This window comes from Mytilus trossulus, chromosome 2 (genome assembly GCF_036588685.1).
Source record: "Mytilus trossulus isolate FHL-02 chromosome 2, PNRI_Mtr1.1.1.hap1, whole genome shotgun sequence".
Taxonomy (NCBI): Eukaryota; Metazoa; Mollusca; class Bivalvia; order Mytilida; family Mytilidae; genus Mytilus; species Mytilus trossulus.
The window spans coordinates 28,770,893-28,783,318 of NC_086374.1; the positions used below are offsets into that span (position 1 = coordinate 28,770,893).

The following is a 12,426-nucleotide window of genomic DNA, read 5'->3' on the forward strand; positions in this document are numbered from 1 at the left end:
ACTTTCAAAAAAGCCTTCGGAATTCGATGTTGACCGGGTTCGTTTTTTTCAGGTAAGATTAACGGTAATTGATGGGGAAATTTTGTGGGACTTTGAAAAATTGTTCGGTTTAAACTGAAACTCAGGTTTTATCAGGTTTTGGTTTACCCAGGTTTCGCTGTATTATCACTTAAAATCGACGAAAATAAGTTCATTCATTAAAGATCCGCCTTCATCTGTTTTTTTGGTGAATAGTTCGTACCCAATTATATCCAATCCTTCTACATTAAATTATGAGGACCAATTAAAAGATGTTTCATGTTGAGCAACATTCATTGAGCCTCCAGAATTTAAAGAGTTTAAGTCCATTATAAAAGTTATAGCTATTTTGTCTAGAAACAACTAGATTGACTAAAAATGTACATCAGTCACGCTTTTGTCTGGTTCATTTTGCAGTCTTCAGTGGAGCAATTCATATAAAGCAAGGTAAGCGATCAACAAGATATGTACATTAAATATAAATAAATATTTCAATTACCTTTTTTTAACCTACTAATATAAATTCTCGAAGGAATCTTCAATGTCACGAGCCTGTAGTTTGAAGTGGTTGTCGATTATTGTTGTCTGCTATAGTTTTAGCTGTTTTTTGTTTAATCATAAATCTGGCCTTTGTTTTTTTGTTTGAATTGTTTTACATGTTACATAAGATTTTTATATTACTGACTTCAATCATTTACACTTTAAAGGTATTTTTTTCATGCCCACTGTTATATCCGTTCCAGTATTTATTGAAAGGAGTAGGTCCGGTAAGGCCACTTTTTGGCCCAAAAATATAACAGTTTTACAAAATTGTTAAAATGTAAAGTTTTAGTTATTTACTGGAGAGTTGAATGCTTCTGATACATAAATATGGGCTGTTTTTGACAATACTATGCACATATATCTGGAAGTAGCACTATTAGGTCATGCTAAATTACTGAAATCTTAAAATTCTATCATTTTAGTTAAATTTTAGACGGTTTCCGTGTAAAACGACAGTGGCCACATTCGTGTTCATCCTTAATATTGAAATGTAAGTTGTATTTTATGATAATACATAACATATATAAAGGTTGTGGATGAACCAGGTTGCGGCCACTTTCATTTTTGACAAAAACCATCTGAAAAATGACGTTTTTTGGCATTTTTGAAAGATTTTTCATATTTGAGCTCCAATCAGATCGTTTTTAATGACTTTATCAGTTGAAATCTTTCACAGAAACTTATTGAATCGATTGAAATAGACACTTAAGTGTTTAAAAAGTGGTCAAAATCTTTCGTCAGATGAAACTGAAATTTGAGGCCAAAATGAGTCCTTACCGGACCTACTCCTTTCCTGGTCTCATCATAAAATACGAATTACTTTATCTCTTTTCTGGATTTTCACTAAATGTTTGATTAACTAGACAATAGACAGACTAGAATTAAAAACATCTGCACGACAGTGTGTGAATTTATAAACTGTGTAATTGGGTGGACCATGTTAAATGAAACTCAGGTTTTTGTTTACTTTTATATCATCTTCCGCAGGCTTAAAAAAAGGAATCTCAAAATCAGCTAAGTGTTTATTTTCCAAAACATAGAATGCATTCAAACTTTATTTAGTATTTACCAATTTTCTGTCACGCATTTATACTTTTAAGTGTACAGGTCTGTCTATACTCGGAGTAAATTTTGTGGAGTAAAACTTTTGAAGTCATATTGATAAGTCCTTCTGATGAACCATTATTACACAAAGCTCATATGATGTAATCGTTACTTGTCAAGATGGAAATAATATTTATGATAACAGACTAATGTTGTGCCCATAGATCTATTAAGGGTTTATTTGGCCGTATCTTCACCTCAAGATTTACTCTGAGTATATACAAACCTGGAAAAGTTTGCAGGCATAGCATGCGCTAGATAAATTGAATTAAACTGCATTGTATGATTTAAATAAATTCCTAAATTAACTGGATTTTGCCATACACTCTTTTTCGTCCCTGCAAAAGATGACAATATTTCCCTTGATATGGTCCACCCAGGTACACAGTTAAATCACCAATTATTGTCAGGTATCTATTGTCCATCTATTGTCCATGTCAATCAATACCGCTCACAAATTATTACCTGTAGGGAAGATCTCAAACCTGTTTCCCAGCTAAGTTTATTTTGGCACCTTCTGGAGGAATGAAAATAAGTGCACTGCAAAATCCTGGTAAGTTTTTATTTTCTAAAACATAAAACATATTTGAAATTTATTTATCTAGGGCATGATATGCCTGAAAATTTTTACAGATGCGCATGAACCGTAACTTGACCAAAAATGATAAAGCATCAAAGAGTATATATAGGAGAAACAGTTTTTTTCGTTTTTTGGTACATGTAATAAGCAAATTTCCATTTGAGAAACTTTTTAAGTGCAATATTTTACATATATTTTTAACATTACTTAATCTATCACAATTTATAGACCAAACAGACGTTCTTTTGTCAATACATTCATGTTTCATTTTATTTGCTAAAAAGTATATAACAAAAATCGAGACAAGTGATAATTTATCTTCCTGGAGCACGGTGGGTAAGGTTGACCTGTAAAAGTGTTTTGGTGCTATTGATATGGTCCTGACCGGTCCTGGTGATCGTTGAAAATATGTACACAACGATTATTTTTGACGTTATCTCAAATAAAACATGAAAAGATATGATGTAAATGATTAATTTTTATTCTAAATTGTTTAAAAGTAAGCAATTGATATTGACTAAAAAATTGTCCGTTTCAATACGTGTAAGACAAGCGTTCTCATTTTAAAATTAACTAGGACAGAAAAAATAAACAGGTTTGTTTTTTTACTCAAAACTCTGCATGCTATATTCGTTTGAAAAGTACGAATCAATTCATCAAAATGTGCATTTGCATACTTCAAACATGATCTGGTGGGTCCTAATACGGTGCTGGTGAGTCCTGATACGGTGCACTTGGGTCCTGATACGGTGCTGGTGAGTCCTGATACGGTGCACTTGGGTCCTGATACGGTGCTGGTGAGTCCTGATACGGTGTACTTGGGTCCTGATACGGTGCACTTGGGTCCTGATACGGTGCACTTGGGTCCTGATACGGGACTGTTGTGTTCTGCTACGATGCCGATACGGGGCTGGTAAGTCCTGCTACGGTGCCGATACGGGGGCTGGTCGGTCCTAATTCTTTGCTGGTAGAACCTGCTACGGTGCTGGTGGGTCCTGCTTCTGCTGTGGTTGGTCCTGCTACGGTGCTGGTGGGTCCTGCTTCTGCTGTGGTTGGTCCTGCTACGGTGCTGGTGGGTTCTGCTTCTGCTGTGGTTGGTCCTGCTACGGTGCTGGTTGGTCCTGCTTCTGCTGTGGTTGGTCCTGCTACGGTGCTGGTTGGTCCTGCTTCTGCTGTGGTTGGTCCTGCTACGGTGCTGGTGGGTCCTGCTTCTGCTGTGGTTGGTCCTGCTTCGGTGCTGGGGGGTCCTGCTTCTGCTGTGGTTGGTCCTGCTACGGTGCTGGTGATTTATGAAGAGACGTTAGTACAATCATGCACGTGATTAATATCCTCAGTTATTGTGGGAATACTGCGAAGTTTAGTCACATGAGCAGGTCATCTAAAATTTGATAGATCACCGGGGTCCAAAAGGGCCCCATGTGAGCTTATGCAATCACTTGCCGTCCGTCGTCGTAAACTATTTCAAAAATCTTCTCCACTGAAAGAACTTGGCCAAATACCTTCAAACTTTAACTAAATGTTCCTTCGAGTATCTGTTTAATAAATTGTATCCCAAGTTTTGATCCATTGACAAACGTGGCCACCATGGCTAAAAATAGAACATAGAGGTAAAATCCGGAGTTTGGCTTATACTAAAAAAAAGCAAATTTGACATGGGGTAAAATTGTTCAATTGGTCAAGATTTATCGACCCTGCCATTATTAGATGAATCGTTCAACCCTTTGTTGAATTGCTGTTACTTAATTGGCAGTTTTAAGGAAATTTGGTTATTATCTTTAATAATTATAGATAGATATGAACTTGAAACAGCAATAATGTTTAGCAAAGTAAGATCTACAAAAAAAATAATATCACCTTAATTGTAAATTGACCCCTTAAGGAGTTATTATTGCTCTTAAGGGACAATTTTGAACAATTTGTTCATCAAGTCTGCTGACGTAAGTTCAATCTAAACATAAGAAGATTTTTAAGATTACTGGAACACACTTGTAAAATTGCAGGCATGTGAATCGGATTACAGTGTATGTTCAAACATCGCATTGTTAATTGATGAAGTGACTGCATTGAAATTTGATTTTGTTTACTTTCTGTATTCATATTCTCAGTGTTACTAGTCGTATTCCCATTCAATTGGAATTTTCAAAGTTAGAATAACACTTAGAAAATTCTAATTAGATATTTCGTGATAGAGCAAACTAAAACTCCAGAGGCTGCAGACTTATTATTCAAAAAAAACATTTACAAACAATGATTTTTTTTTATTAGTTATGCATTTGAAAAACAGATCAACAAGTAAAGTCTCTCGTCAAGGGCTTTCATTAAGAAATCTTATATCTTTATTTTATCTTTCAGCGGAATTCATGCTTTTGCACAAAAAAAGTAGCAAGTGTATTTTCACATACCATTGCCGACTATTTTGTGATATTTTGTATTCAGTTTAAAAGTTTATATATATCTCGAAGCTCTATATTACAATTTTAGTATACACACGTGTAGAAGATGCAAACACGTAAGTTTTGTACCTGCATGAAGCTTTGAAAGTCCATAGAAATAGAAATAAATAATTGAATTATATCAAATTTAAATTGAACATTTTTTACCTTTCATTTCTTGAGTGTAATTTTAACTAGATAACATTATGATTTGATAACCAGCAACTTTTCTGTTTTTCGCCTGATATTATGTAAATGAAATATAACAAACTAAAAAATAGAAAGTAAAAGTCAACAGTTACTAATCACGTGATACATTTAACTTAGAAACATTGGTCATTATTCTAATGATAATGTTCAAATAGTCAAAATTATTATTACAGATATTGCACCAATTTGTTTTTAATTTTGCCTCAGTTCCCTGAGAAATCGACACTTATATCTTACGATAATAAATCGGATTTAAATAATAGCTGCTTTTTACTAAACTCTTTAGTACAGTTGCTGTTTATTAAACTCATAAGCCGAATGTTTTATTATCCTTAAAATGTCATTATATATAATCCATCTTTTATTTTGTTTCAGTGTGTCATCCGGGTTCTTTAATACAACTAGAAATGAGAGTAAATAAAAATGAAAGAAAATCTACTAGAGCTCAATAATGAAAGGTTCACACAGTGTTGTAGTCCTTGGAATGATAGCTTGTATATTAGTGTTTAAATCTTATTTAAATTACGGTAAGATTCTCAAACTGTTGCTTTTCTCATGCTAGAAGTATTGCTTGTCTACTGGTATTTGTATCTTACTTTGATACCGTTAACTGGGTCGCCAAATTACTAATTTGGCAAATGACTATTGATTTTCTCTGCACAACATTTTTAACTGGAGCTATTCCGTACAAATAATGAATTGCATTTTTGCTTTATGAACCTGCAAAAAACGTATGAAGCGATCTGAGTAAAACCTTGAATCTTTTTCAAATGATTTTAAAGCGGGAATCGAACAAGAATTTTGAGCCAAACTATAACACTTGTACTTAAATTTGTTGATGTATTTTATTTCAAATGCTCATTAAAGAGAGACGAACATATAGCAGATTGACATCAAAACTAAATAATAAACTTAAAGCGTCATGGCGAAAAACAACAAAAAGACACCGATTTTTAAGACAAAAAAACCCCGAACACTTAAACATTAAAACTGCAATCAACATCGAATAACATTAATCTAATAAAAAATATTTAGTATAATAATCTTTTGTTTGAATTACATATTACTACACTATAGATTTTATGATTCTGATGCTTTGTGTTTATGATAACAAAAAGACATACTAGTATTTGCATTAACGTTATAACTTTTGAATTTCATTCTATTTCACAGCAGTGTCGATTATTACAGACCAATCTAGTAAGAAGGGGAGTATACGGTTAAAAGAATTAACAGGTAAAGAGCATAGATTAACGTTAAAAAAGGCATAAAATCAGTCCCTCTGAAGTAGGTACCAGGAGACAAAGAGTTGCTAATTTGTGTATAATCTCCTCTTTTTAACCCACAAACAAACACGCAAATATTATTGAAATTATAAAACAATGAAAACAAAAAAAGGCACTGACTTAGACAAATTTCCCTGTTTCTAGATCCTAAATGTCTATTTCAATTGAATCATATTGTTATGTGATGATTTATATGAATAAATGTTGTCTAAACTAAGAACCGAACAGTTAATCTTAACAAGTTTCGAAAAAGCAGAGCATAGAGAAACTATTATTTACCCTCATATCTGCATTTGAGGTCCGTCTTGCAGTTGCGAAAAGTATTGGTGACTGTATGTTTTCGTGAATATTTCATTCAGTACTTCATAGCCGTATTTTGGGCTTATGATACATGTGTCTGTGAGTCAGTGGTGGTGTTTAAGGTAGATTCATATTATATCGGCATCTTGGATTGTACTATCGCAGTACACATTCAGTCATGTTATTTGCCCAAACATACACATTTATAGACCGATACAAAAGTGTTCAAAAGGAAGATAACAAGGGGAAAAACAGATTGGAAAAGTATTTCAAAATAAAATATGAGATGATACCTCTTGTAATGTGCTTTTGGAAATGAAAAAGTCAATTTGGTTAATTGAACTATAGATTTTCTACAAATCAAGAGAGATAAATATACTGTTGAATCCTTCTTAGAATAAGTTTATAGATGTATCTCCCCTTTTATGACGGAGTAAAAAATATTCTTCAACAAAATTCTGGCATTTGTGAACCAATCTAGCTGATAAAACAAACAAACTATTTTATTCATTTAGATAAAAAATAATATAAATGAATTACATTCCTCTCTATTAGATTTCATATTTCACTTCAGATATTTACCGATTGTTGCCATAATATTATACATTACAAGATGGCAGAAGACACCAATCTACCTTTATTTCGGAAAAAAATTAATTCCTACCCATATATTTCAGACACTGACAATCATGTTCATCCCGCACCAATTGTGATATTAACCTATATGAGAAGTGGTTCCTCTCTTGTCGGAGATATATTACAGCAGGGTAAAGATGTATTTTATTTATTTGAACCACTCAGACTTGCACAGTTTCGACTAAGGAAGAAACAGCCATACTATAACCTTGATGGAAATGAAAGGTAAGACCATGCACCAATCAGAAACGAGAAGTAAAAAAAATCTCTCTTCTAAGACTTTCTAGTTTCGACTAAGGAAGAAACAGCCCTACTATAGCCCTACTATAGTCTTGGTGGATTGAAAGTTAAGACTATGCAACAACCAGATATGATACATAAGAAAATTACACTCTACAGTCCTAGTTGAGAAAAAAGACTGAACTAAAAAACGTCTTAAAGATAGATGGAGATGTTTTTAAAATGCGAACAAAAAGTTCAACCTGGTTTAATGATTAAGGTATCTGTTTCAAGTAATGAAAATTCGCATATATTTGACGTTGTGTACATCTTTGTATTACTGAACATTGGAATTCCTTATTTTAAGTATTTAATACACAAATTTTGGAAGAGCTGACGAAGTTCATAAATTGTAAGGTATATGACTATTTAGATATTTAGATAGGATTAGGTAAAGACCTCACATATACTAAATAATATTAAAACTTCATAATTACTCGTCAATACATTGTATCAATTCCTGAAAATTTGCTGCTATATATACTTGTATGAAGGTCTGGGTGGTGTTTACAGAATAAAGAAAAATGCACCAACACTGAAAAAATTAGAAAAAAAAACAAACACAAAGAATAGAAAAAAAACCCCCAAAACGACACATTAAAGAATCTATGCCCTCTTGTGTGCTTGTAATCTTCTGATATATTTAATTTGCCTGAAAATTTCTGTGAAATATGCTCGTTTGAATTATGTGTACATTATAGACAATAATGAACAAATACTGAACAAAAATGGGGGACAACGAATAGAGAAACAAAAAACCTACAAATTAAAGAATCCATTTCATCATCCTGTATGTTTGTTTCCTAATCAGATATTTCATTTTTCTATAAGGTTGTATAGCAGTTTCTTTGACGCCGGCAGAGATATAATAAGAAACTGGACAACATGTAGTTTATTTGGGCTTCCGAACATTACCTGGAGCGATGGATTTCTGTCTAAAAGCAAAAAAGCAAAACTATATAATGCTTGCAAACTGTTTAAATCAAACCTGCTACCTGAAAACGAAACGATTTATAGCTGTGTGAACATGTTAAAACAAGTATGTTTACAGGCTAACTACGTCGTGCTGAAAATAATCCGTCTGCCCGTCGACACGTTGGAACAATTGATGCTGGAATTCCCGCGTATGAAAATAGTTCATCTTGTAAGGGACCCCCGGGCAACAGTTTTATCACAAATGAAATTTGGATTGATAACAAAAAAATCGTTGGTGACAAATGTCATAGACTTTTGTTCTAGAATATACAGGGATCTCGTAACTATTGATATATTATCTAAAAAGTATCCGGAAAGAGTTTTAACATTTTTCTATGAAGATCTTGCCAAAGATCCTCTAAAAATGTCAAAACAATTGTACAAATTCACAGGCATAAGTTACACACCGGAAGTGGAAAAATATGTCTTCAAAATTACAATGGCTGGAAAATACGTTAATTGTGGTAGTTTATGTACAGTTAAATCGAATTCATCAAAAGCAGCAGATGCTTGGCGGTCAAAGTTAAATATGCCAAAAGCTCGAATCATTGATAGGTCATGTAGGCCTGTGTACCAACGGTTAGGATTCAGGGAAATAAAGAGTGAGGAAATGCTAAAGAATCACGAAATCCCTTTGAGAGTAGAACGTGAAAATCTAAATGACTATCGTTATGCATAATCAATTGCATTTGGGATTATTGCTGGTGATAAGCGTACAACACTGAATATGTTGCTGCGTAAAAAAATTTCTTTACCATGTAAATTGTGTCATGTCATGTCATGTCATGTCATGTATATTTTGTCAAATAGTAGTATTTGCGCGTTTTACTTAAGGATGTACTTATTATAAGGTAAAATTAAATAGAGATCAAAATACCGTTCTATAAGTCAGAAGAGCATACGTAAAGAAACACAATACAATAAATATATATTCATAGGTTATAATTTAAAGTTTCCTTTTCGAGATATTTCTTTTCTAAAAAAGTGTCGAGAAAAGGCTGACCCGGACTTTTACCACATATTTGTATTTGCATTATATTTGGGCTTCAAATCGATAGAAAATAGATCTTCAAACAGCTTAAATTTAGGAAAATAACCTTTTATGAACTTTGAAGTCTTGTATGAAAAAGAAAAAAATGGTGTATGAGGGCAAAATATTTAACTCTGTATTATAGGGTGATAATGAGTCCGAAAATCTGACAAATATTTCTAAAGCTGACATAAGGACATCTTCAAGCACTTATTCTAGTTTCTCGTTAAAAATCAAAATGCAATATTATCAAACTAAATGTCATTCAGTATTTATCCGTTTTCTTATTGTTACTAGTAATCCTTACAATACTTTGAAACCATTAATCCTTATTTTGAAGATGTAAATGACAACCTTTAAGTTTGAACTACAATGTAAGAGAATTTTTACTTGGAATCATAAGTAACAAAAAAATATATTTGTTTGAAATAGGGGAAAAATGCTTTTAAAAGTTTATTTGTTTTCCACCTTCTCTAAGGATAGAGCATTTATCACTGGTAGGTTGTTGCATTTCTGGCAAGTTAGTTGGAAAAATAAAAATAAAATGTTATGTAAGTTATTTATCCAGTGTTATTTATTTATGTGTTGAATGATTAAGCTGGCAGGACTAAAACACCTATGTATCATTGTTAGCTATCATACCACATATCCTTGTTGTTATATAAGTTGCATTTATTTCAGGAAATACAAATGAATGCTACCAAAGCTCCCCTGAGTTTGGAATCAAGATTTAACATGAGCGTCCTATACCATGTAAAAGAGGGACGAAAGATACCAAAGGAACAGTCGAACTCATAAATCTAAAACAAACTGACAAAGCCATGGCTAAAAATGAAAACAGACAAACAATAGTACACATGACACAGCATAGAAAACTGAAGAATAAACAACACGAACCCCACCAAAAACTAGGGTGATCTCATGTGGCACCCGTCGCATTGCTCATGTGATTACAAATCCGGTTAATAGTCTAATTCGGTAGGTCACATTCATGAAAGGGAAAGGGGATTGTAATCACGACGTAATAACCTGTAATAACCTCTCATGTACTTCCTGTTAACCGATTCATCATCAATTCTTATACAAAGTTAATGAACATGGTTTTATTGTTATATCCATATATAAATGCATGGAGCTACTATCTGTCGATACTTGTATCTTGACATTGCACAAGGTCATGTTTTTCTCTGACTGTTTAGAACGACTCTACACTAAATCCATTTGATGTTGTATGTGTACTGATGGATAATTTAGGCCGTGTTCTCATTGACCTAAATTCGGTGTTGTGCTAGTGTAATTCACACGTAAACTAAACAAAATTACGTTCCTATTGGTAAAACTCATTGTTTACATGTAGCTTAACTCATGTTTTGTCTATATGCAGTCGATAGTCAATGTAGAACTTGTGTGGTTCAGTGTACAAAAAACAAGGTATTTTGAACATGCATGTTACCATGAATAGTTGAAGAGGAAACATTTGGTTTTTTTAAATTGATATTTAGAACGATAAATTACGTATTTTTTTTTACCGAATTATTTGTTTTAACTCGATTATAATTGGTTTGTTATATAATTTTTTTAAGAAGCTTTATACTGTAACATGTATATGGCGCAACCATTTAACTACATCAGGGAAGGGGGTTATGGTTTTAATGTTGGACACAGAATTCTTTTTTTGCGCATAGCATGAACATTTTAATTAGTTTTTCAAAGCTATCAATCAAATAATTTTGTTCAAAATTAAACACTATAACGTATGTAGAAAATCTGGTTTCACAATTTTGTTTCCCTCATTGAACAGAATATTTTTCATCAATTTTAGAATCAAAATATTTTTTATGGGACTCCCCCGCCTTCTTTTTTTTTTAGTTGAATAGAGATTCCCTGCATCCCTAATCTAGACTCAAAGAATCATCATTGCCAAACACATAATTTATTTGAAAATGTCTTCCCGAAATGACTGGACGTACACAGAAATATTTACCACTGGTCAATCAACGATTCACTCATTAATTCATTTCTAAAACACCCTAAATAAGTCAATCCTTCTTCTGTATTGCGTAATTAGTGGTGGATTCAGATGAGGGCGGGTTCCGGGGGTTGGAACCCTCTTTTTTGGACGATCAATGTTTGGAACCCCATTCATTTTAAAATTGCCTGTATCCGCCTCTGGTAATCAAGACTTCTTTAGTATCTTTAAAATAGGTGCAAATCAAAATGGCTTTATTCACTGCTAGAAAAGTTGTTCAAGAATTTTTAATTCGATTCTATGTAATGAACATCTAAATGACATATAGTTTATAAGTGTGAACAAAACTTATGCACAGGTAACTAAACCAGGTGCATAGATGTGAACAAATTTAATGTAAAACCCGTGTACATTACATTAAACTAACTGTAAACATGTTTACTGTAAATGGCGTTTGGTGTGAACACGGCCTTAGTCTAAGATGCCAGATTGATTTCATTAGTTGTTAATGTCTTTGAACTAGCTGTCAGTAACTGCGAGTACACTTAGATCTGAACTAAGTGTCTTTTTGTTGTTGGGATATAAAAGTACCCGGTCATGCCCACTCTGTGCAGTATTTCTTTTTGTATCCATCTGATGAGTTGAGCCCTTTCCAACTGATTTTTAGAGTTCGTTTATTTGTTGTACTGTTACACCACTGTCCCAGGTTATGGGAGGGTTGGGTTCCCGCTGACATGTTTATCCACCCATATTATGTATGTATGTGTCTGTCCGCAGTCAGGAGTCTGTAATTCAGTGGATGCTTGATGTGCTACATATTTGTTTTTGTTAATTTATTGTACATAAATTAGGCCGTTAGTTTTCTCGTTTGGATTGTTTTACATTTGTCATACGGTATGGGCTTACTCATTGATGAAGACCGTACGGTGCCCTATAGTTGTTAATATCTCTGTCATTTGGTCTCTTGTGGAGAGTTAAAGCCATGTGTGAAATGTTCATTAGAATTTTTCTCAACAACTAAGAATCATAACTCCAAAATGTATCAGGTTTTACGTTTTCACACC

The 12,426-nt window shown here is 33.2% G+C and overlaps 2 protein-coding genes across 2 annotated transcripts; one reads left to right on the forward strand and one right to left on the reverse strand.

The window, feature by feature from the left end:
* The first annotated feature begins 342 nt into the window (after positions 1-342).
* LOC134705017 (carbohydrate sulfotransferase 1-like) lies at positions 343-9,071 on the forward strand. Its single transcript, XM_063563786.1, has 5 exons — positions 343-465; positions 5,263-5,414; positions 6,061-6,123; positions 7,151-7,334; positions 8,220-9,071. The coding sequence occupies exons 2-5, from the start codon at positions 5,339-5,341 to the stop codon at positions 9,040-9,042; spliced, it is 1,146 nt and encodes a 381-aa protein (XP_063419856.1). The 5' UTR covers positions 343-465; positions 5,263-5,338; the 3' UTR covers positions 9,043-9,071.
* On the reverse strand, positions 3,137-5,017 carry LOC134705702 (uncharacterized). The gene is made up of 2 exons (XM_063564423.1): positions 4,980-5,017; positions 3,137-3,524 (listed from the first exon to the last, which is right to left on the reverse strand). Exons 1-2 carry the CDS (start codon positions 5,015-5,017, stop codon positions 3,137-3,139), a joined length of 426 nt encoding a protein of 141 aa, XP_063420493.1.
* Positions 9,072-12,426: the final 3,355 nt, after the last annotated feature.

Bases quoted from the DNA above. Each gene is read 5' to 3' on its own strand.
- LOC134705702 (XM_063564423.1), bottom strand. From the start codon at position 5,017: ATGACCAATGTTTCTAAGTTAAATGTATCACGTGATTA. The intron at 3,525-4,979 runs GTAACTGTTGAC...ATAAATCACCAG, and splicing joins TTAAATGTATCACGTGATTA to CACCGTAGCAGGACCAACCA.
- LOC134705017 (XM_063563786.1), top strand. From the start codon at position 5,339: ATGAAAGGTTCACACAGTGTTGTAGTCCTTGGAATGATAGCTTGTATA. The intron at 6,124-7,150 runs GTAAAGAGCATA...CATATATTTCAG, and splicing joins ACGGTTAAAAGAATTAACAG to ACACTGACAATCATGTTCAT. The intron at 7,335-8,219 runs GTAAGACCATGC...TTTTTCTATAAG, and splicing joins AACCTTGATGGAAATGAAAG to GTTGTATAGCAGTTTCTTTG.